The sequence below is a fragment of the Ambystoma mexicanum genome, chromosome 5q, assembly GCF_040938575.1.
Source record: "Ambystoma mexicanum isolate Mex_15411 chromosome 5q, UKY_AmexF1_1, whole genome shotgun sequence".
Taxonomy (NCBI): domain Eukaryota; kingdom Metazoa; phylum Chordata; class Amphibia; order Caudata; family Ambystomatidae; genus Ambystoma; species Ambystoma mexicanum.
In genome coordinates this window covers 581,613,219-581,638,348 of record NC_090933.1, presented here as the reverse complement: position 1 = coordinate 581,638,348, position 25,130 = coordinate 581,613,219, and the positions used below count along the sequence as shown (strand labels likewise).

The 25,130-nt window shown below is 47.5% G+C and overlaps 1 protein-coding gene across 3 annotated transcripts in view; it reads right to left on the bottom strand.

The window, feature by feature from the left end:
• LOC138497518 (acyl-protein thioesterase 1) overlaps positions 1–25,130 on the bottom strand; it is a 1,189,877-nt gene that overhangs the window by 41,347 nt on the left and 1,123,400 nt on the right. For all 3 annotated transcript variants that reach the window (XM_069621050.1, XM_069621047.1, XM_069621048.1), the window contains one exon: positions 24,350–24,421. In XM_069621050.1, the coding sequence (XP_069477151.1) occupies positions 24,350–24,421 (72 nt within the window). The remainder of the gene's footprint in view (positions 1–24,349; positions 24,422–25,130) is intronic.

The window sequence follows — 25,130 nt, the reverse complement described above, 5'->3', positions numbered from 1 at the left end:
GGAGTTACAAAGATTTGCAGTTACAGGTATTCCAATAAACTTTTACACTCAAGGTTTCTTGCATAAACCATTAATCATTTATTGATCAGTCAGTTCTAAAGCCTTCTTCAGAAGGGAGCAATAGAATAGTAACACAAATACTTCAATACTGCACACTGAGTTTCTGGATCAGACGAGGGCATTTTGGGATGGCCCACAGACACAACCTTCACCCACATGCGACTTCAGTAACAAGGGTGCTGGGGACATTAATGCCTTACTGTTGGCATACATAATACTCTCAATAGTTTGTAAAAGGCAAAGGTTATTAGAAGAAATTACAAATATTCATAAGCAGGGCAATTACTTTCAGATAGCACTTAGAAGAGTCATTCAATTCAATAGGATTAGCCAAAGTCAATGGGCAAAAGTCTTTGAATAGGACGCAGCACTTCAGGTAAGTAAATGGAAAAGTCTTTGCACAAGCTCTTAGGAGAGTTTGATAAAATGAAGAACCAAATGTAGGGCTACAAGCGGATTAGACTTGTGAGTTGCAGAAGTTACAAGCACTTCCACAGTAAGAGGCAAGCTCTTAGGCTAGTTTTACAGTACCTTAGTAAAGAAGAAAAAGATACAGCTGAAGACTTCGGTTACTGTACAGCTCTGCAGATCTCTTTGTTCCTGTGCCTCAGTCGTGGTGACAAGAGGGAGGACGTCGGGGGACTCCTGCACTATATTGGCACTGTCACAGCTGACAAATTTTACTTTCAGCGGCTGTTTCGCGTTTCAGCTCCTTGTGGTACAGCAAATAGCAATAAGCGCGGTTCCTGGCTGTCAAGGTGGACTTTCCTCACATCCGAGGTCCCGCACTCAACTGAGAGGGGGGGGGGGGTCAGGCTTGGTCCTTCCTGCTTTGTGGGAGTCCGGAGAATCTTCCAAAAGCTTTAGGGCAGCTTACAAGAAACACCCACAATCTGGTGTCCCTCTCCCTGGCTCTTCGGTTTCCTGCAACACTGAGGAAATGCAAACAGCTCTGAGATGAGTGTGCAGGTGGCTTACTTGGGAGTTGATTGGTCCTACCAACTCTAAGGGATAAGTCGTCCTTTACAGGGCTTCAGTCGACGTGAACTTGGCGATTTGGACCTGCAGCAGGGCTTCAACGGTCCAGGAGTTGCAGCAGCCATCCTCTTCAAGCTAGTCTTCGGTTCTTTCGTTCCAGTGGTCGACTGCCTTCCAAGACAAGAGACCCACCTTTTATTCAGTTCTCTCCCATTCATTCCAGCCTAGCTGCCACTCACCCAGCAGGGTGGTTGTCCTTGCCAGATAGTCAGCCAATCATACCAGAGTGCATTTGGGTCTCCTAGGAGACTAAGCACAGGGAGTTTCGGGCACCTCTCTCACTTCCTGCCTACCCCATACACTCTGGAGCCAGAGGTGGGCTTCACTCCCGAAGCCCGCCAAAGGCCAATGAAAAACTAGACCAAACCTGGTTTGGCGCGCAGAGAAAAACTTAAGGACCTTTCCACATAGGAATGGCGAAAAAAGAAGACCGGGGACCATTTTAACAATGGAGTCTCAGCGCCATTTTGAAAAACAAGGCTCCCACGATTAAAAGTTACTGGAGATGCGAACAGTTCGCGGTCGGGGTAAATCATGGTGGTTCATTGTAAAACCACTGCCACCAGCCATTCTGAGAGGAAAGGCTAACGTATGAATGCTACATGAGTAACTAGGCCTAGGGGACACAAAGTAACCCCCCCAGCACTCTATTGTAAGATAGGGTGTCCTGGGTCTAGAATTGTATAGGACTAAGTGAAGTCAATTTCACTCCGCTGCTCTGGGAAACAGTAGTTGATCCCAGAGAAGGTATTTAAACCTTGGGAAATCTGAAAGACTTCCCAGTGGCACTGCACTGAAGGTGCCTTGTGACAATTGTAATAGATGATGCCTATGGAGTTGGTTAGACTTCATATCCAAAAAGAAACCGTGTGTAAAATACAAGAGAGTGGGGAAAAAGGGTCTCACTCTCTCCAGGTTAAGAAAATCAAGTCCTCAAAATCCAGTAAAGTTGCTGAGGGTCTCTAAGATAGAGGGAATTAGCAAATTTTTGAGAATTCTCCCTAACACAATGCTTAGCAGATCATCAGCAGCGCCTTAATGACTATTCAAAAATCAGTTCAGAAGCAGATTTCCTCTCTGAAAACAGACATCAAAACTGCTGTACAGAAAATTACTGGTGAAATCGTAAAGTTAGGGGAACGAGTAGATACGAATGAGCAAGCCTTGCAGGAGCTGCCCGAGGACTCTCCGAAAAATGATGAAGCGATAGAATGATTGGCACGGATGTCGCACAATTTAGAGCTTCAGTGTGAAGATCAAGAGAATAGGTCAAGACGCTTAAATATTCGTTTTAAGAATGTTCCCGGAAGAAATAGCGGCCAAAGATCTTAAGCAATCGATGCAATCCTGTTGTGCTGAATTGCCGCTGGAGATCCCCCCCCTGACGAGATCCATTTGGATAGGATCCAGAGTAGAACCTATAAGAAAAGAGCCGGGCCCGACTGGTATGTTTTGGCAGCCTTTTCATCTTATGGGCAGAAGGAAGAGATTCTAAGGGCAGCACGAGCAGCCATGTCCTTGACTATCAGGGGCTCAGAGGTACAGCTCTTCCAGGACTTGGCCTTTTCAACTCTGCTAAAAAGGAGGCAGATGGGACTAGTCACCAGTATTCTTTATCAGTAAACAATTCGATATCGATGGACACTTGGCTTGCTATTTTCTTGGAAAGGCAGGCAGATTAGAGTGACAATGTGCGAGGAAGGCCTTGATATGGTCGCACCGGAGGGCAGTGAGCAGACCAGGACAGCAGAAGGGAGCCGAACTATCCAGCAGAGGAGACAATGGGAATGGTACACAGTGAAATGAGACTATGGAAAAGCACGTGCCCCGAAGAGGTTGGGAGAAGCCAAAGGACACGCCAGGAACAGAGCAGTGATGGAGTGGGTCCAGGCATATTGGTGAGTGGGGGATGGAATAATAATGCCTTGAACTTGCTGGGAGGTGGGGGGGCGCTAGGGTAGCTGCATGGGTGCAGGGCGAGGAAGATGGTTGGTATCGGGGGCTGTTTGGGATCCAAGGGAGAGGGTTTGTTTACCTCTCCGCAGTTGGTAGGATCCAGATAGCTTCCAGTACATGGTCAGGGTGTTCCATAGGGAGCTCACTAGGACCCAAGAACCAGCCCGAGTCATTGCAAGGGAGGGCGGGGGCGCTGGACATGGGATGAGAGGTGGGATGTGGTGGTGGGTAGGAGAGCAGGAGATAAAATGGCCCAAAAATTGGTTTTTTATGCTGTTCGAGGTATGCAACCAGGGGGGCACCCCAATGGAAGCTAGGGATAAGGAGTCAAAGTAACGTGAGGGATTTTCATCAAGCGGAGTCTATCCATGGGTTTTAAAATCACCTATATTATTAGAGCATTGAATTCACCGGCAAAACAAAGTTGGAGCACATTTTGAGGTGCAAGAACCCCGACTTTCTCGCACTCCAAGAAACCCACATATGCATGAAAGATAGACTGCGAATTCGGATTAAGGGGTATCCACAGATGTTCCAGGCTAATGCGAAGGACAAAAAGGCTGGGGTTTTAATAGCGTTTAGAAACAATCATGAAATAGTGATTTGGGACACACGGAGGATAAGCTAGGTAGATATCCATTTGTGAAGTTTAGCACAAAAATATTTACCGTAGCATCGGTGTATGCACCTAATTCCGGACAGGATGGTCATCTCAGGGCCACATTGGAGACGCTTGAAACCATTACAGAGGGGTATGTTCTATTAACAGGAATTTCAACAACGCTTGGGATGCAGCAAGTGGTGTAGGGTATGCACCTCCGGGTACACCATCCCAACAACTTAAAGAAAAATTCAAACATCTGGGGTTGGTAGATGTGTCGCGCCTGTAGGGGTAACTAAGAGGGATTCACATTCTGCTAACATTCATAGATCCCAATCGCATATAGATTATATCTGGGTTTCCTCCCGACTGGTGGGACGAGTCCTCAAATTATCCTTGGCTGCGATCGTGCACTGTTGGGGGCAACGTTAGAGATGCCATTTCGGCAAAGGGGGTTATGCAATGGATCTTGGCTGATACGGTATCCTCAGTTAAGATAGCAGAGAAGATTCAGAGCTATTTTAGCAAGAAAGTGATGGAGGATACCTCCCCGGGTATATGGTGGGATTTCTTCAAAGCGGTAATGGGGGGGGATAATTGCTTGTAAAGCCCTATGAGAAAAACTGAGTCGGCAGTTAGAGGATTTAGGGGCTCAACTTAGGATATTATGCTAAAAATGGGTAGCTATCCAATGAGGGACACAATGAAAAATGTATAGAGCAGTTTGTGGGCAGCTTGAGCTAAATAAGGGCTAAAAAGGCAGAGAGGACCCTTCTTGGAGCCAAACAATACTATTATATCAAGGGGAATAGAGCGGGGAGTTTATTAGCATGACAATTGAGACAAAGGGGTGTTAGGCAAGAATTGATGTCGTAACCCTGTGGGAGACTACACAACTCTTGTCCTCTCGGTATTGGGTAACCCACCTTTTGGTATAGGCCTGTACTACACAAGTTGGTAGTGTGACTGAACAGCTAGGCTTATCTCAAGAGGGGTAAATGTGAGCTGTAGCAATTATATTCACAAATACATGTAATCAAGTAACAAGGTTTTAGTTAAAATAGTTATTTAACATCCGTTTTTAAATGAGCATTCTTTAGAAAATGGAAATGCATGTAACAATCAAATATACTTCAAAATACTTTCCCCAGAATCAATACAAAGCTAGTACACACTCTTTAGAGATGCTTTTTACACACTTCCTACACTCAGGGGTGACCTCAATCACAAGGACAGTAATGGTATTTATATATCACTAGTACACTTTGCAGATTCTGAGGTTTGCAGAAAGGAAAGGTTAAAGGAAGGAAAAAGGTAAACAGGTTCTCAGGGCATGTGAGTATACTTCAATCTTTCAATGAAGTCTAGACAAAACCTTTCCCCAGCAATAATAGTTTAAAACCAAGTTCTCCCTCTGATGGACAGAAAATATCAAAGTCAATGGACTAGAAGAGTCTGCAGGGAGCCAGGAGAGCCAAAGTCAATTGGAGCACAGTCTATGGAGCTGAGTCACTTTGTAGTTGATAGAATTCATGCACAAAGTTGGAGTTATTTTTTAGAAAATCACTTGTAGGGTCACAAGCGGTTACACTTGTGGGGGGTAGAGCTGAAATCAACAAAAGTAGCTACTGCAAGTCTCAACTGAGAAGAGCAAAACAAAAGACACTGAGGTAAGTACCCCAAGTCTGAACAGTACCTCTGGTTTGAGGAAGAGTGGTCCAGCTGGCATCCGTCCTGTCCTGTTGCAGCGATGCAGATCCTGGGTTCCTGAGCCTCAGTCGTGGGGACAAGAGGGAGGACATCTGAGGACTCCAGCGGCAGCAATTTGGAGGTTGGCAGCAGTTACGGGCTCTTTTCAGATCAGCGGCACTTTGCGCTTTCAGCACGCAGTAAACAGCACCACCGTGGATCTTGTATACCGGTTGTGCTTCCTTGAGTCCTGTAATCTGTGAGGGGACTCGAGCTATGGTCGTCCTGCTTCTGGAAGGTCATTAGGAGACTCCAGGAGCATCTGGCCGGATTACAGATGTTGCACTAGACTATGGATTTCTCGACCCCTGGCACTCGGCTCCTGCAGGAGCAAAGTAGTACAGCCAGTGGGAGAAGATTGTCCAGTGGAGTTCGTCCCGGGGGTTAGTTGGTCCCACTAACCCAAAGAGAAGCAGTCGTCCCTTCCAGAGCTTCTCTTGTCGATCAGAAAAAGAAGTTTCAGCACAACAGAAAGGCTTCACCAGGAAATTGAAATGTCTAGGAGGATGCAGCAAGCTTTGTTTACGGTTTCTTCGTTGGTGTTCTCCCCAGAGGCCGACTCTGCCTCTAGCCCCAAAACCCTCGCCTTTTAAGCAGGTTCGTCCCATTCATGCACAGCCCAGGCTGTCACTTAAACAGCAGGGTGGCCGGAGCCAGAGGTGGGTTTAAGCACTGAAGCCTGCCAAAGGAAAAACGAACATAGGGTTCAAACCTGGTTTGCAGAGTAAAACCCAAGAAAGACTGCACATACAAAAAATGGCGAAAAAAAAAGAAGACCAGGGCCATTTTGACAAATGGTCAACCATGGGTGCTATACTGCAGTGGAGGATTCAGCCTGCGGTAGAAAAGCACAATGGTAGGAAAATTACACTACTTCCACCAGCCATTTAAAGTAGCGAGGGTAACCTCAAATGTGTTTACATAAGTAGGTAGGATAATGGGCAACTAAGCAAACCCAAGCACTCCACATAAGATGGTGTGTACTGGACCTTCAAAGCGTATAGGTAAGTAAAGTCAATTTCACTTTACTAGTCTTGGGAACAGTAGTTCAGACAAGAAAAGGTAGTTAAACCGCATGAGAAATCTAAAGGATTTCTCTGTGACGTTGCACTGAAGGTGCTGTGCGTCACCATACAAAAAGCAGATGCATATGGAGTTTGTCAGACTCCAAAAACAAAGGAAACATGTAATCCAAATCAGGTCAGAACACATGAGAATGAGAAAAAGGGCTCACTCACTCCAGGGTTAAAATTAAAAAGTCCTAAAGTCCAGCAAAAGAGCTGGGGGTCTCTTAGGTTGAAGGGAATTAACACAGAAGACATGCATTACTTAACATAATAGCATTTGATGATTGTATCTGCTTAGATTCACATGCTGTGCATATAGTCCAACATCCAGTGGTAACCGTGGAGTATGGATTCTGGTCTTTCGAGGATCGAAAAGGGACGTCGGCATAGGTGTGTATGTACCACTATCCCTATCGTGACGTGTAGTGTACCCAAAATCCCTAACGTGCCGAGGTCCCTCAGATTTTATTTTTTTTAGATATGAGAGAGCCAAAGGCTAATGTGAGCGAGTACATAAAAGAGAGAAAGTCATAAGAAGTCTATGTTCTTTCCACCCGAGCAGGGATGAAGGGTGGGCACAGGTGAATAAGCAGATGCAATCATCAGAAATGCTATTACAGTGAGTAACACATGTCTTCTGATGTTTGTTAATCTGCTTACAATCACACTGCTTGTCCCACCTGAGAATCAGGCCTAGAACGAGTGTCTAGGCAATAGTGTTTTGTAAAGGCGTGTACAGAACTCCAGGTTGCCGCTTTGCAAATGGACTCTAGGGGAACATTTGCAATGAATGCTATGGAATCCGCAGTGTCTAGAGTAGAATGTGCTCTAGGCTTGAAGGGCAGTTCTCTCTTAGCAAGAGAGAAACAAATTGTGATGCATTTGACTATCCACCTTGAGATAGCCAACTTAGATTCCCCTTCTCTGCCAGCTGCCACTGAAACGAAAAATTGGTTCGTTTTCCTCAGTGGTCTGTTAGGGAGAATTCTCAAAAATGTGCCAACTCCCTTCACCTTAGAGACCCCCAGCAACTTTGCTGGATCTTGAGGACTTGATTTGTTTTACCTGGAGACCATGCAACCCTTTCCCCCCCCCCCACTTTCTCATGTATATTGATATGTGTTTCACCTCTGTTTTCTCTTTGGTTATGGAGTCTAAACAACTCAATAGGCATCTTTTCATTTGCGTCACACAGCACCCTCAGTGAAGTGGCACAAGGAAGCCTTTTGGGCTTTTGCAAGGTTTAACTAACTTCTCTGGGATAAACTACTGTTTCCCAGAGTAAGTAAAGTGAAATTGACTTTACTAGTCTTTTAAATTCCTAGACCCAGCACACCCCATCTTACAATAGAGTGCTAGAGGGGTTACTTAGTATCCCGTGTCTAGATATTCACGTAGCAGTCAAATGCTACCCTTTACTCTCAGAATAGCTGGTGGCAGTGGTTTTACAACTACCATGATATTTCCCGACCGCAAACTATTCGTAGCTCCGGTAACGTTAAATCGCGGGAGCCATGTTTTACAAGATGGCGTCTGAGCCCCCTCTGTAAAAACAGGTCCCGGTCTTTTTTTGCCATTTCTTTGTGGAAAGGTCCTTCTAGAGTTTGTGTCTGTGCACCAAACCAGGTTTGGTCTGTTCATTCGCCTTTGGCGCCCTTCCGGAGTGAAGACCGCCTCTGGCGCCAGAGTGTCTGGGGTGGGCAGGAAGTAAGGGAGGTGCCCGAAACTCCCTGTGGTTAGTCTCCTAGGAGACCCAAATGCACTCTGTGGTGATTGGCTGGCTGACTGTTAGGCAAGGACAGCCACCCTGCTGGATGAGTGCCAGCTAGGCTGGAATGAATGGGAAAGAACTGAATAAAAGGCGAGTCTCTTGGCTTGGAAGGAAGAGTCGACCACTGGAGCGAAAGAGGAGCTTGAGGACGGCTGCTGCTACTCCTGGACCGTTTGTTTGCCCGGTGAAGACCGAATCGCCAAGTTCACCTCGACTGAGAAGCCCTGCAAGGACGACTTCTCCCTTTGAGTTGATGGGATCAATCAACTAGACAGTAAGCCACGTGGACACCTAACTCGGAGCGGATTGCATTTTCCTCAGAGTGCTGAAGGAAACTGTATAAGCAGGGAGAGGGACACCAGCTTGTGTGCATTACTTACAGCCACTGGAATTGAGGTTTGCCAGGTGCCAGCTTTTTGACCAGTCCCAGTGCAGGAGTCCGCCGACATCCTCCCTCTTGTTATCACGACGGAGGGCCAGGAACAGCGAGATCTGCAGGAACTGCCAGAAACCGAAGTCACCAGCTGCAACTTTTTCTTCATTTGAAAAGGTACTGTGAAACGAGACTGAGTACTTACCTCTTGCGGTAAAGTGCTTGAAACTTTTGCAACTAGCAGGCCTAATAAGCTTGGGACCCAACATATGATGATTCTTTTTACAAACTACTTCTGAGAACTTGTGCAGAGACCTTACAGTTTACTTACCAGAACCACTTTTATCCTAGACTTTAGCCTAGCCTATTGAATTGACTCTTCTGGTGAACTCAAAGTATTTGCACGGTCTAAGAATAAGTATAACCTTTCATGTTCTAATAATCTTTGCCTTTTACGCCTCTTGAAAAGTATTCTGAAATAGTATTGAAGTAAATTTGTGTGTTATATAATTGCCTCCTTCTTATGAATGTTTTATAACTGACAGATAAATAAATTAGTAAGTATTTATCAAAGAAACCTTGAGTGTAAGTTTATTTGAACACCTGTGATTGTAGACTCACGTGTAATCATTACTGCTCACATTCCCCTCTTGAGATAAGCCTGGCTGCTCAGCTCCGCTACCAAAACTGTGTAGTACAGACTTATACCAAAGGTTGGTTTGCTTACACCTGTAGTCATAGTTGTGTGTAGTGGTCCCAGAGGGTACTCTATAAAAACTGTTAGGGAGAATTCTCTTATAAGGCTAATTTCCCAAACCTAGTGAGTCTCCGAGCAGCTTCACTGGATTTTTGGGGTTTGTTTTATTCTCCTGCTAAGAGTGAGACTCTTTTCCTCCCACTCTTAGGCATGATTTGAGGTATGCCTTTGACTGTGTGCTTATGGGCTATGGGGTTTTCTTTCTGCTCCATAGGGTATCATCTATTTTTTATGTGTGTTACACAGCACCCTCCGTGCAGTAACACAGGGGTGTCAGTGACCCCCAAACATAGACTCCATACCCTGGGACTGACTATTGTCTCCCAGGGCATATAAAGTCACCATTGACTTTACTAGTCCTAGATTGTGAACAGAACCAGTACAAACCATCTTATTTTGGGAATACTGGAAGGGGTTAATTATATTAACCCATGGTCCGTTTTCAAGGGGGCACTGTCCAGTCCCCCCCTTGTCGAGTTTCTGGCTGGTGGCAGTGGTTACCACGCAAAATATTCCACCAGAATATGCTCTATGGAATTTTCCCATTGATTTTAAACGCACCACTTTTTGGTGCAATGTTAAAGATACCGCTGGTTTATTTATTTAATATTAAATTAAACGGTTGGGTCTTTTTGCCAGAACTCTTTTCTAAGATGGCGTTTGTGTCCATCTCTGTAACTCTGACCAAGGTCGAGCCCTTTGTTCCACTTTTTGGCGGGCTTCTCCACAGAAGCCCTCCAAATGGTGCCACTCTGTCTGGGTTCCACAGGAAGGGTGGAGGGGGGAATTGGCACCCTGGACTGCGTTGCCTCGGCAACCGAATTCGCACTCTACTCTGATTGGCCCAGTGGTGAGCCGCCCGGCTCACCACTTAGCATGTGCGATTGACGGCTAGGCTGATGAATGGGGGGTTTTCTGCATAAAAGCAGGGCCTTTGTCACTGAATCTACCAAAGAATTTCAGGATGACTTCGGCTTCCACTGGCAACACTCGAAGGTCCGATATCTGGGGATCCTCATGTCCAGAACCAGCGCCAACATCATGCAAGACAACTACGAGAAGACACTTGACACTATCCAAACGAAAGTGAACAGATGGAAAACGCTTCCCCTCACACTTTGGGGCAGGGTGTCCCTAGCGAAAATGGTGATCCTCCCTAAACTACTCTGTTTACAAATATCCCCCTACTACTCTCACAAAAATTCTTACGGCGAATCAAATCCATCCTTCTTGACCTTATCTGGGCTGGCAAGGTTGCCCGAATAGCACACAGCACTATGATCCTGCCCATAACGCAAGGCGGACTAGCTTTCCCAGATATAGAAAGTTACTACTGGGCAGCACAAGCACAGTTCCTGAGCCATTGGTATGCAACACTTCATCCGGCCACATGTGCAAATCGAAAGAGCTCTATCAACACCCTATCTTCTCCGCGCAGTAATACTCAACGAACCACCGGCACCCTCAACACCGATGAACACAATGGTCACGACACACACGATTTGGGGGAAAAAAAAAAGAAAAAAAAAAAAAAAAAATCGCCAAAAGGAACGGAGTCCAAACCAGATATTCCCCCTTCCTTCCGGTGAGAAATATTCCAGGGATACCCATAACATCTGAAAAGGTTTTCCAGCTCTGGACCAAGAAACTGCAAATCCCTTCATTGGGCGACCTGTTTCCGAACGGTTCGTTCCTCTCGATTCAGGTGGAAACAATGCCCTCGACGCTTTCATGTACTACCGAACCTGACACGCCATGCAGTCCAGTCCAGCTTTGCCACGTTCCCACTCCACCGACCTGGCCACTGCTCCACGGAGTGATTCAAGCCGAAGGTGATGGCCGTCTGGTGTCAAATATCTACAAGGCCTTGCTAACAGAAAAACTCACTCGCTGCTTAAAAGCCCGAACAAGGTGCGAAAGAGCTCTGAACACTACGATACGCGACGAAGACTGGTCATACATACTACGACTCACAAAGAAAGTGGCAATAAATACAAGATACAAACAAATTCACTTCAACTTTGTCCATCAGATCTACCACAATCCAGCAAGACTTCACGCCCAGAGGACGTCAATATCCGCCTCCTGCTCTCGCTGTGGGCACCCGGAAGCCGACTTTGCCCACCTGGCATGGTCGTGCCCCGAAATAGGAGCTTTGTGGACAGCAGTCCTAGAGAAAATCACAGCTATAATTGGAGTGCAACTAGAACCTGACCCAACACTGACCATGCTAGGCCTAACCAACCAACTACCAGACCATACCAGAAAACTGGCGAACCTACTTTTGGTCCTGGCACACAGACGAATAGCTTGCAACTGGGGCAGAGGACCGCCACCAACACTAAAGCAATGGCTCCAAGATGTCACCTACTGTCAAGACACCGAAACAAACTACCTACGAACTCTGCCCCTCCACGCACGCCCCCCCCCCCGATATCGCGGGATTCTATATTGCATAACAGTTAAACGCTGATGACGACCCGAGCTCGCAGTCTTCACCTCCAATACAAACTGTTGCGAGCAACCGGACACTTCAATAGTAGCCATGAGTGCCGAACAACAACATCACTAGAACTGATGAAACTGAACCCGACACTAAGCAGAGATCGTTCCGAGGGGGGTAGTGGGGGGGGATAAAGGGTCTTGTGACCGGTGCACGGTCTTGTAATGTCTCACTATTTCATTGTTGTAAAATCAATAAAGAAAGTTACAAAATAATAAATAAAATAAAAGCAGGGCCTTCGGGACTGGAACTTCAGAGGTCTCCACAGGACCTATGAATCCGAAGAGGGAAGCAGCTGAGCCATCTGCAACAACACCACCGGTGAAGCCCTGCTGCAACTACCTCACCACTTCCCCGACGACAAGAGAATATCTTCTGCTGGACGAGTCTTCATCCTCTGAGCTGGTGGGACCAACCAGTTCGCCCTTTTCGCCTTCCAAAGACGTCTCTTGGTCGAATCGCCCGTGCCAAGCACCCCAGGGGGCCGGATAGCCAAGCGAATAAAAGGAACGTGCCTTTTATTGACGACCTCAGCGGGTGGTTTCATCCATGTGCAGTGCAACGACTCCACGTTTCCTCCTCGACGGGATCCTCCCTTCCCCTGGTCAAAACAACGAACTGCAACCACTGCCAGGAACAACTGCCACCGCTGGAGCCTCCTCTCTGTTTAAGGTACTGTGTCCTGCCTGGCCTCCCTTTCTTCGGTTTGCCCAAGGTGACCCTTAAATCCTTGGCTTGCCAACTGGGTTGGCCCCAGACCTTCTAACCTTACCTTCTTGAACCGCCCCAACCTCTTTTGAACATTCTGCAGACTTTTCGTGCATTTTAAACCGTGTGATCCTGGGCACATTTCGCTTTGCTCCTTTAAAGTGGGCCTGGCCTATGAACTTTGGCTCTACAGTATTTACTGCCTGTCTTCCCTTGCTGAGCACTCCTAAAAGTGTTGGGACCCGTTTTATTTCTATGCTCTGCCTTTTTCTCTCCCTTTAACTGAACTATTGGAGTGCCATCAGGTTATGCGCTCACATCCGTTTAACAAATCGTGGTGTTTTAACTCTGACTTGTCTGATAGTTATCAAGGGAGGTGTGTATACTTTACCTGACTGAGTTTTAACTTGCTTTTGATTTAGAGTGCTAGTATATTGCCTAAAGTGTGTTTTAAATAAATAATTATATACTTTTGATACTAAGCTCTGGTCAGTGTTTGTACTGTGTTTTTAGCCCTATTGTGTATACTCTTATATACTGCCCTACTCTTCTTGAAAGAAGAGTGACTGCTCAGCCACAGCTAACCGGTAAATCTGGGTGGTGCAGACTGCTACCAATTTGGTTTACTGCTTACTCCTGTAGTCTTAATCTTTTTGCAGTGTTCCCCAGGGGAACTGCACAGGATTCTGCCTAACAAAAACTCTGCCTAACATGGTCTTGTTCTTTCCAGGTAAAACAGGACTGCCTGCGCACAACTAACGTGTTTAGGCTTCTTTCGGCCATGTTAGTGGGTTTCTGGAAGAAAGTGGGCAGTTCTATTGACTGGTTAATGTGGAACTTGGAAATACATTTTGACACATTGAGGGTGAGTGCGCAGAACCACCTTGTCTCTGAACAGTAACGAAAGGATCTATTACAGAAAGGGCCTGTAGTTCACCAACCCTCCTTAAAGAAGTGAAAGCCACTAGAAAGGCTGTTTTATAGCTAAGGTATTTTAGACACGCCTTGTGCATAGGCTCAAAGGGGGATCCCATGAGTCTAGTTAGAACCACATTTAAGTTCCATCCGGGAGCTGGGTTAGAAAGGGGGGGCTGAATCCTTTTAACCCCTACCATGAAAGCCTTGATAACTTGCATTTTCCACCACACCACCTTTTTGCTGTGACGTATTGTAGCCTGAGAGAGCAGCTAAATGAACCGTCGGGGAATTAAAAACCAGGCCTGAATCCAATAAGTGGGTGAGGTACAATACAATGCGAGTAGGAGAGCAGTCAAAGGGATGGACACCCTTGGCATTACACCAGATAAAGTGTTTCCATTTACTGAAATAGCAGTATCGGGTGTTGGGTTTTCTTGCTCCCCCCCCCCCCCCCCCCGGGTATGTCCATACATCGAAGGTGTCCAAACTATGATCTCAGGAGCTAGGCCGCTAAGTTCAGAGTTTGCGGGCATGGGTGCAGTGTTTCTCCCCTGTCTTGAGATAACGTGCACTGGCAGGGCAGTTTCATAGGAAGGGAGAGGGACATCTCCGTCAGATAAGAGAACCAGGGTTGGCGGGCCCACCAGTATCATGGTGACTGGTTCCTGGTGCATCTTGTGCACTATCTTGTTGAGTATGGGAGCCCGAGGGGGGTGGGGAAGAGCGTAAACACATTTCCCTGACCATGCCATCCAGAGTCCGTTCCGCTTGGAGCGGTTCTGTGGGTACCTGGAGACATAATCTTGGCATTGGGTGTTCTCCAGAGTTGCGAACAAGTCGATCTCTGAGAAGCCCCATTCTGCGAAAACGTTTGAGACGGTGTCTTCGTTTAGTCGCCATTTGTATTCTAGGGGCAGTAGGAAGTCTCTGCTGAGCATGTCTGCCAGAAGATTCAGTTCCCCTGGAACATGTTGGGACAACAGAAACATCCTGTGTTTGAGAGCCTATATCCAAATGTTTTGGGACAGCTTGGAAAGCCCTGGAGAACTGTGCACCCTTGTTTGTACATGTAGTACATGGCTGTGGTGAGGTCTGTCAAGATCAGGACCGTCTTCCCCTGTAACTGTCTGAAAGGCCATCAATGCTTTGAATACTGCCAATAGTTCAAACAGATTTATGTGGTTGGACGCTACCTGTGGGGACCACATGCCGTGCGCGGTCTGCTGAAGCAGGTGAGGGGGGGGGGCCCCCCCCTACCCTGTGAGAGATGCATCGGTCATGAGAGTGGGTTCTACTGCGGGGGTGGTGAAGGTTTTCCCCCTTCAAGAGGTTTTCCCTCGACCACCACTGCAGAGAGAACGAGAGCTGGCGAGACAACTACCAGATCTTCCCATTGTCCGCTGGCCTGACACCACTGGCTGTTGAGCCACTCTTGCATGGGACGCATGCGCAGAGGCGCGTGAGGAAATAAATGCATGACGCCATCATTCTTAACAGTCGCATGGCACTTCCCGACTGGCTACATACTGAGCATGTTTTGAACCCTCTTGTTGAAGGGGAAGACGAGGCAGTCTTTTGTCCAAATTAGAGCCCCTAGAAACGGTTTGACTTGGCTGGGGTCTAGGCTGGATTTCTTCTCGGTGGAGAATCCCAGACTGAATAAGGGGTCTATTGTCTTCCGAGTGTTCAATATGCATGTTTTATAGGATTCCCCTGTTATGAGCCAGTCGTAGAGGTAAGGGTAAACTGGGATGGATAGTCTGCGCAGGTGTGCTGACACTACTGCCAGTACTTTTGTAGACACCCTCGGTGCCGAGGCAATGCCGAAGGGGAAGTACCTTGAACTGATCGTGCTTGTACTCCATCATGAACGCTCTATTTTCTGTGCGCTGGCAATATCAAAATATAAAGTATGCATCCTTCATGTCCAGTGTTGCCATGTAATCCCCATGTTTCAACAGCAGGATTACTTCCTGTAAAGTGACCATATGAAACTTTTGAGGTTTGACAAACTTGTTTGCTGGACACAAGTCTAGCACAGGGTGCATGGCGAGATCCTTTTTGGGTACAAGGAAGTACACTGAATAAATACCCTTATATACCTGTAGAATAGGGGCAGCTTCTATGGCGTCCCTTCCTAGAAGGGTCTGCACACTTTGCAGGTGGTCCAGCATCTTGGTCTTGGCTGTCTGAATTGGGGTGGTCTGGCAAATTCTATACAGTACCCGTGGGCGACCATCTTGAGTACCCACTGGTCTGTTATCCCCTCCAATGCAGTGAGGTAAGATGTTATTCGTCCATCGCCCCCACCCCCTCGACTGGGGGTGGCATGGGACGGGACCTGGAATCGAAGGTCATTTCCGACCAGAGGCCGGGACCCCTCTAGGGTTGGAACCTCTGCCTCTTACCATTGCCACGCCTCTGTCCTCTGGACAGATAAGTGGGGGAGGTATTAGACCCTTGTACGGCATTCTAGTGGTTTCCTGCATTATACTGGTTCTGGGGGAAACGAGATTGCCCACGAAAGGACCGGCGGGAGCCCCTTCCTCTCAGGACAGGGTTTCTGGGTAATCTGTTGAAGGGACTTGTGCTTCATGTTCTTTCTTGGCTGTTTTTTGAGTGCATCGTCCACTGCCTTTCCAAACAGGTTGGTCTCTTCAACGTGTTTGTTAATTAGTGATGCTTGGGTCTCTGGTTTGAAGCCAGAGTTCCTGAGCCAAGCATGTATCCTGAGCAAGGTACCTTGTGCCAGAGATCTACCCGCTGTCTCAGCAGCGTCCAGAGTGTTTTTGAGCACCTTCTGGTTCACCCACTTTCCCTCGGAACCGATGGCAACAACTTGGTCCGTGTACGTTCTGGCACTTCTTGAAGGCCTTTTTGCAGAAGGTTCCACCAGACGTTTGCATAACTGGCCAATAGCGTGGTGTTATTAGATATACGGGTGACAAATGCAGCAGCCGTTGTTACTTTTTACCTGGTGCATATCGGTTGGTGCATCTCCTATAGACAGGGGAACACCAGCCTGTTTTCTAGTCGTGGTAACCACTAAAGAATCTGGAGTGGCATGGCCCTTGATGTAGGCAGGGTCGGTTGGAGAAGGCCGAAACAGATCCTCCACCCTAGGATTCACTGCCCTGGTCTGGGCTGGTGTCAACAAGGAATGTGACGATCTCCTTTCGATTGAGTTCAACAAAAGGTATGGCCTGGCTGGCCAGAGTTTTTTTTTTCTTTGAGTATATCCTCCACAAAATCAGTCTGGTAAAGCCCCTCAAGTGGCGATCTGAAAATGGTCAGCCGCCTTCTTCAAGATGGCGTTGAATGCCATCTGGTCATCCATTGGGAGGCTTGGTGGAGGGAGGGGAATCTATGCACAAGATATTGGGGTCCTGGATGGGAGTAGGGGGAACTCCAGGGTGGAGCATCAACGTGACGGGTGTCCTCCCAATTGTCCATAAGACCCGTTTGATCATCCACATTGTTGTTTTCAAGAAAGGTACCATCCTGATCATAAATGTCCATAACATCTTCATCTGTGAGGACACATGTATGCTCTTCATGTGAATCCTCTAAGGTCCTTTGAAACTTGGATACAGGTGTAGAAAGGAAGTCTTCGAGGCCTCTTGGGAGCAAGGGTCTCAGAATAAGTCATTTTTCTAATCTGTCCATATAGCCCTCAAATTTCTCCCTGGTCCAAGAGGATAAACCAGAGGGATCCAGGGGAGGAAAGGCTTCTTCTGCTTCCCTGTGGCATCCAGATCTGTCTTTGATTGTGCTAGACAAAGGCATAGGACTCTCAGCGTAGTCCCTGCGGGGTTCGGTGCACTGAGGTGCGTCTTTCGGCACATCCCTTCACCACCTCCTACGACCGTTCCTTCACCTTAACTGCCAAAGTAATCCTTGCGATACTCTCGGCAATGGTTGGAGAATCTGGACGGTCTAACAGCTGAACCGTAGGCTGGGCGGTAGTAGATTGACGCCACCAGGAGAACCAGAGGCTGAGCGGTGGATTTTTGTGCCATCCAAGCCTTAAGCAGCGTCTGCGCGTCCTCCTGGAGCACCTCGACGTTCGTGTGTCTTTTAGTGTTCACGCCCTTTACTTTAGATTGTCCAGTCTCAGGCCGCGGTTGCGGGGAAGGCTGCCGTTCAGAGGATCCAGTCGTAGATGGAGGGTTTGGTTGGCACTTTGGTATGCCAAGACAGTACCGCCACCGCAGAACCTTGGGTTGTGCGTTTAGTGTTTGCGTGCCCCTGTCGCCGGGTGTTTTCCCCCATAGCTTGACTCTCGTCAGGCCTGGCGGCGTCAGGGACGAGCGTCGCAGAACGATAGCAGTCCGCCGTTAGGTCAATGGCTTCCGACACGGAGGCCTGGTCATCGCTAGTTCCACCCCCCTGAACCTCCCCCCCCACCCCATAACTTTCAGCAGTTGCAACAGTGGGGGGGGAACATTCGGCCTGCAACATGCCATAGGCTGCCCACCGCTTCAAGCGGCGCTCCTTAAGCGTTTTAGGGGGCAGGAATCTACAGGCCACACAACTCGCTTCTGTGTGGTCGAGGGAAAGTTGTTGCACCAAGCATGCTCGTCTTTCCACAGCCCTGCAATGAGGGACAAAATCTAAATGGTGTCTTTTCCATAGCGATAGACAGTTACAGCAATGACAAAAACCAGAGAACAGAAAGGGTGAAAGAGGAAAGGCAAACTTGTAAAGAATGTCCACCCCGACCCCACTCTCCCTACTGTGTAGGTCGGCAAGAAGGCCCGGCCACGTAGACTGCAGCGCCGCCAGGATCAACAGCTGTCGAAGGTCTGCAGCAGTCTTAGTCGTCTCCTCACAGGATTAATCCGTCAAAGTGACTTAACAGGAATAACGACAAAGTCGATAATAATGACGTCATCTCTATGTAAGAGCTCCGCATTAGGGTGGCCAGTAATCTGGGCGGAAAACAACAATCTGAGGTCCCTCAGCAGGTGAGGGATTTTGGGTACACTACACGTCACGATAGGCATAGTGTTACAGACATGCCTATGTCGACGTCCCCTTTCGATCCTCAAAAGACTAGATGCAATACTCTACGGTTACCACTGGACGGACCATATGCACAGCATGTGATTCTAACCAGATTATCAAGCATCAGAAATGAAAATTCTCCCCATTATATGGGGAGAATTACTCCGTTAGCGAGAATTTTCATTATTGTTCTAATTCCCTTCAACCTAAGAGACCCCCAGCTCTTTTTCTGGACTTTAGGACTTTTCAATTTTACCCCTGGAGTGAGAGCCTTTTTCTCACTCTGATGTTTTGATCTGATTTGGATTTTATGTATCCTTTGTTTTTGGAGTCTGACAAACTCCATAGGCATCTACTTTTTGTATGGTGACACACAGCACCTTCAGTGCAGTGACAGAAATCCTGTAGATTTATTATGAGGATTAAATAACTTCTTGTGTGAACTACAGTTCCAAGAATACTAAAGTGAAATTGACTTCATTTACCAGTTCTCTTTGTAGGTCCAGCACACCCCATCTTATGTGGGGTGCTGGGGGGTTACTTAGCCCATTATCCTACCTACTCATGTAACATTTATTATGTTACGCTCACTACTTTAAATGGCTGGTGGAAGTTGTTTAATTTTCCTACCATTGTGCATTTTTACCACAGGCTGAGTCCTCGGCTGCAGTATAGCACCCGTGGGGGGCCATTATGTCAAAATGGCTGCCTTTTTTCACCATTTTCTGTTTGCGAGGTCTTTCTTGGATTTGACTGTGCGCCAAACCAGGTTTGACCCCCATGTTCGTTTTGCCTTTGGCGGGCTTAAGTACTGAAACCCACCTCTGGCTCCAGTGTGTCTGCAAGGGCAGGAAGTGAGGTAGGTGCCCGAAACTCCCCAGTCCTTGGTCTCCAGGGAAACATGAATGCACTCAGTTCTGATTGACTGGCTGGCTGCCCTTGCATGACAGTCACCCTGCTGTGTGAGTGACAGCTAGGCTATGCATGAAGGGGAGAAACCTGCTTAAAAGGCGATTGTTTTGGGACTGAAGACAGAGTGGCCCAGTGGGAAGGACAACTCGAAGAATCCGTGAACGTAGCTTGCTGCATCCTTCTGGACCGTTGCCCTGCCCAGTGAAGCCCTGATGCTGTGCGGAGATTCCATTTTCTGATCGACAAGAGAAGATCCGGAAGGGATGACTTCTTCCCTTGAGTTAGTGGGACCAACTAATCGCGAGACAAAGTTTGCTTAAGACCTTCCCCATCTGGCTGTACTTCTTTGCTACTGCAGGAACCAAGTGCCAGGGGGTCGAGAAATCGGTAGTCGAGTGCAACATTTTTAAGCTGGCCAAAAGCTCCAGGAGACTCCCTAGGACCCTCCCGAAGCAGGACGACCCAAGCTCGAGTCACCTCACCAGAGTGCAGGACTCAAGGAGTGAAGGAAGCCCAACCGTTGTCCAACATCGCAGTGGTGCTGTTGACCGAGCGCTGAAACCGCAAAGTGCCCGTAGCTGCCGCAGACCATCGAATTGCTGCCGCAGGAGTCCCCCAGACTTCCACCCTCTTGTCCCCACGACTGAGGCCCAGGAACATCGGATCTGCATCGCTGCAACCAGATAGAAGACAGCTGGACCCTCTTTCTAACCAAAGGTACTGTTCTGACTTGGGGTACTTACGTCAGTGCTTGTAGCTTGCTCTTCTCAGTTGAGATTTGCAGTGGCTACGTTTCTAGAGTTGATTTCAGATCCAACTTTCACAGGTGTAACAGCTTGTGGCCCTACAGTGATTTTACTTCAAAAACTCTTTCGTTGTGCAAGACTTGTTATCTAAGACATGCCTCAGCTCCATAGACTTTGCTCCAATTGACTTTGGCTGTGCTGGCTCCCTGCAGACTCTTCTATTCCATTTGACTCAGTCCCCTACTGTCCCTCATAGGTGATACATTGGTTTTAAACTAAAATTGCTGGGAAATCTTTTTATCTAGACTTCATTCGAAGATTTAAAGTGCTCACATGCTCCAAGAACCTTTTTAACCTTTTTCCTTCCTTCAACCTTTCCTTTCTGCGAATTCAGAATTTACAAAGCGCACAAGCAATATATAAGGACTATTGTTTCTGGTGCTTGTATGCTTAGATTCACATGCTGAATTTCACGGTATTGGGTTGCACATACCCTTAATAAATCGGTGGCAGGTAGGCAATTTACCGAATTTGAAAAATATATAAAGGCTCAAGCAGGAGATTCACATTTAAACTCCACGTTTTATGCGTTCATAGCTGAAGGGGTCCACGGGAAAGGTGGTCTTACATGGACAAGTGGGCATGCACTACAGATAGACATACATCAGAGGTGGAGTGGGAGGTTTTATGGGGCAAGATCCTGAAGCTTACTCGATCCATCCAACTTAGGGAGATGTTCTATAAAACCCTCACTCAATGGCACTATTGAATTAAAGAGGCTTAGATTTATGTATCCGGAGACATCCCAAGATTGCTGGAGATGTAGTAAGGGGAAGGGTGATTGGCATCATATTTGGTGGTCTTGAAAGCATTTTGGCAGCAAGCATGCTTGACAACGCAGCTGGTGGTTGGGATAGACACCCATGGGGATTGAGGAATGTCTTCTGGGCCTGTAGACAAAGGATACGGCACCAAGTGGAAGGGTGCGCTTTAAGGCATGTATGGTCTTGAGTTTGGCAGCCTTACTGGTGATAGCCCGAAACTGGAAGCAGGCCACTCCTACCCACATGAATGGTTATTTAAAATTTGGCACATTTTGGCTATGGAATGGGTAACCTATACAATTCTCCTGCTGTCCCCCCTGCCCGCTCCATGGCCTCCTCGCCTCCCCCCGCTGCCTCCTCCTCGGATACCTTGCCCTCTCTTTCCCTCTCTGCCCCCCCTTCGGGCTCCTTCCACACCTCCGCAGGGCATACTTCTGATCTGTACCCCTCCCCGGAAGTCCTTCCAAGGATGGCAATCCACATTGCCACTCTTAACTCTCGCTCAGCTGTCAAACACTCCGACATCTGCCGCCTTCTGGAAGAACTTTACCTTAATGTCCTCTGTCTCACCGAGACATGGTTCACAAGCTTTGGCACGCTCCTCCCCGACGGCTACGAGATCCTCTCTGCGCCCAGGTCCAACCATTCCAGAGGGGGATGCAGCCCTGATCTTCCCCAAGTGGATTCCTGCCTCCGTCATCCCTATGCAGGCCTACTCTTTTGAATGCCTCGTCTGCAGGCTCCCTCTCCCCCTAGCCATTCCCTTACTGCGCTACTTTCGGCCACCTGGTCAGACTTCCTCCTTCCTCTCCGAGTGGGCGGACCTCTCCTCACTCTTGGCCTTGACCACTCAACTCCTCCTTGGAGACTTCAACATCCACATGGATGCCTCCTGTCCTCCATCTGGACTCTTTCACGACCTCTGCGACTCTCTCACTACTCTCCCCTCTGGCCCGACTCACTGCAGGGCACACTCTAGATGTTCCGATCTCCTCAGACCTTCCCCTCTCTGTCCCTCTCACAACTCCCCTATCCTGGAGTGATCACTTTCTCCCTATCTCACCCTCTCTACCCCCCGACCAATGAAGCGTGTATCAGTTGAGGCTTTTGCCGCCACTTTATCACCCCCCCTGCCCACTTTGGCTGATTCTCACTCTGACACAGCCCTCTCCAGCTCCACTCTGCTCTGATACTCTTGATATCCTTGCCCCCGTCATGAGGATCCACCTGAAGTCCAAAGCCAAGTGCAACTCCTGGTACAACTCAGACCTCATCACCCTTAAGGGCAAGTGCAGGGTGGCTGAGAGGAAATGGCGTGCTCAGCTCATTTTCAGGCTACCTTCGGCCACCTCTTCCCCATCCCACATCTCAGACTGTCTGCTATCCAGAAGTGGTGTGCCGCCAATGACCTCTGCCTTAATGCCAATAATGCCAATAAGACGGAGATTCTCCTCAAAAGTACACCCACTCCCTCCTTTCCTGTAGCTCTCTGGCCAGACTCTTGGCCCTCTTCCTGCTCTCACCTGCAAGGCTAAACACATGGGTGTCATCTTTGACTCCACTCTCCTTCTCACCTCACATCTCTGACGTCTCCAAAAAGTCACTACCAGCTGCACCTCCTCAGCGGTATTCTTCCTTTCTGCTCCTTCCTCCAGAGGCTCACTGTCGCCAGAGATCGTGTTCTCTCCAAGCTGGACTATTGCACCAGCCTCTTTCTAAACCTGCCTGCTTCCACTCTACGCCCTCTGCAACTCATCCAGAACAGGACTGCGAGACTGGTCCGTGGCCTCAAGCCCAGGGATCGTATCTCTCCAGGACTGAAATCTCTGCACTGGCTCCCAGTGGCTGCAAGGATTAAGTTCAAAGCCCTCTGCATTGTCCACAAGGCCTTCTGGGGCCTCAATACCTTCAACTCTCTCTTCCTAAATATCAATCGCTCATCCGCCTCCAACTCCCTCAGGGTCAGTCGCTTCTCCAAGCAACGAGTTGGTGGGTAGATCTCTCTTCGGCTGGGGCCTCCCTCTGGAACAGCCTCCCGAAACCTGAGAACAATCTTCGGTTCCGGAAGCACCTAAAAACCTTCCTCTGCTTCGGCTTTCCCTTCCCCTCTCCCATGCTGAAGTCCTGGCTGATAATGAGACTGCACCTGGCCACCCATCTGATCTCGGGCCCAATCCCTGCCAGTTTCACGCTTGCGCTGCCTCCCTGGCAACCCATGCACCTGGGGACTGTTTTCTGTATCCCTACAGTCCCCAAACCAGCACTTCTGTCTGCACTCACCCTGCACTTGCCACCAGCTGGCCGTTCCATATTTTATGTTATTTATTATCCCATGTACTGCACTTCCCCTCCCCCGCACTTTTCTTCCGCCCCCTTCCCTTGCACGATCTGAACGACACCTGGCCTAGTAAGATCGTTGTCCGTCTTCCCTCTGTTCCCCCTCCCTTGCCTTGTCGAGCCTTGAAACACTTGTGTATAGGCGTGTTATAGATGTCATATCATCATATCCAACAGTTCAGGTCAGATTGGGGAGTATTGCTGCAATATTTGAGGGATGAGTATCGGATTCAAATGTGCCCACATAATATTCGAATTTTGGACATTGCTTAAGGGCTTTCAACCAATCGATAAAAACAAAAACCTCTATTTTATGTATAAGGCGGAGCAACTTTGGGATAGCGGTGGTGGGGAGAAAAGGGAGGGCAGAGCGAGGGTTGCGAGAGGTAATCTTTTCTTGTTTAAATATCTAAAATGGCAATAAAAAAAATGTTATTTTAAAAATTGCATCACACTTTCAGTTACTATTCAAACAGCGTTGCAAAAGGAATTAATAGCCATTTGCAAATGTAGGCCACTTTTTCATTGTTTCCACAGACAATTTTATGACCCAGCCCGGCCCTGCTTATATGCAGATGTGTGGTGCTGTGCACAGATGTTTGCCAGGAGGCTGGAACAGTAGCATGTGTGTGCAAAGAGGCGGCACAAATAGCAGAAGTTAAACAAGAGAAAAAGAAAATTCTAAAATAAATGATCAATTAAACATGAACATCTTGGCACAATTCACCTTCCTCATTAAGCAGTATGAAACGTGCCAAGTACACAATTTTCAGAAAAGTTATACCGACTCACTTAAAATCATAACATGTTCACACTGAAGATATTTCTATTTCAAGTTTCCAATGAATTTCATCTTTAGTCCTCCCCCTCCCCCTACCCCTCATAACAACTATATAATCAGTAAATGTTACTATCCATGAAGCCTTGAATCTTGCTCGCACTCTTACATGCAGATCTGCAAGGCAAGGCTGACAACATTTGTGTTTTATAAAAAAAAAAAAATACAAAATATTATTCTGTACCTTCCACCGGTTTCCACAATTATTACAAAAAACAAACGTGGTCATCGGTTCATCAGCACTGCGAGTCTGGACCTGCAGAAAACAGAAAATGCAGCACAGCATTAAACTCTTGAATTACTGAAATGTTCCTGTCGAAAAGGTGGCACAATCAAGATCAGAGATACACGACACTTCACGCAAACAACGATGCAAAAATACACCTCGAAAAGGGCACTAGTGTAACAGGACTAACATCTCAATTCTACCTATTAGGAAATTCCAGAGAGAGACTTTTTTTTAAAGCCACTACGAGTCATTTTACGGATCGTCTAGTAATTAAATATCAACCCCTGCCTGGGTGGGGCTCATAAAAAAAACAAGAAACCAGCTACAAGTGTATAGGCCGAGTAGGAGACTCCGAAACTGTTGCCATCGTGAACATTGATGTTTGAATAAATAAAGAGTACTAGCGACCTAAAACGAATCAACATTCTTATGACAAACGGCATTTCATATTGTTAAAGATTAAACCGGAATAAAATTACCAACGTTGATGAGTGTAATGTAATTGGAGGTCCATGCTCATTCTAGTATACATGTCTTTCCTGTACCAATTTTACAGCTTAATAGTGGCTACAGATCCACATTCTTGCATATGTCGGCATCTATTGTTCAAGTATGGAATTGTCGCACCTGCGAGTACATTTAGACATAATGTGGCCAAGGGCTTCTCTGTAATGCGACAACGCTGGTGTCGACCAGCATCAGGTTTACATTATAGCGTTTTACATTTTTGTTTTTA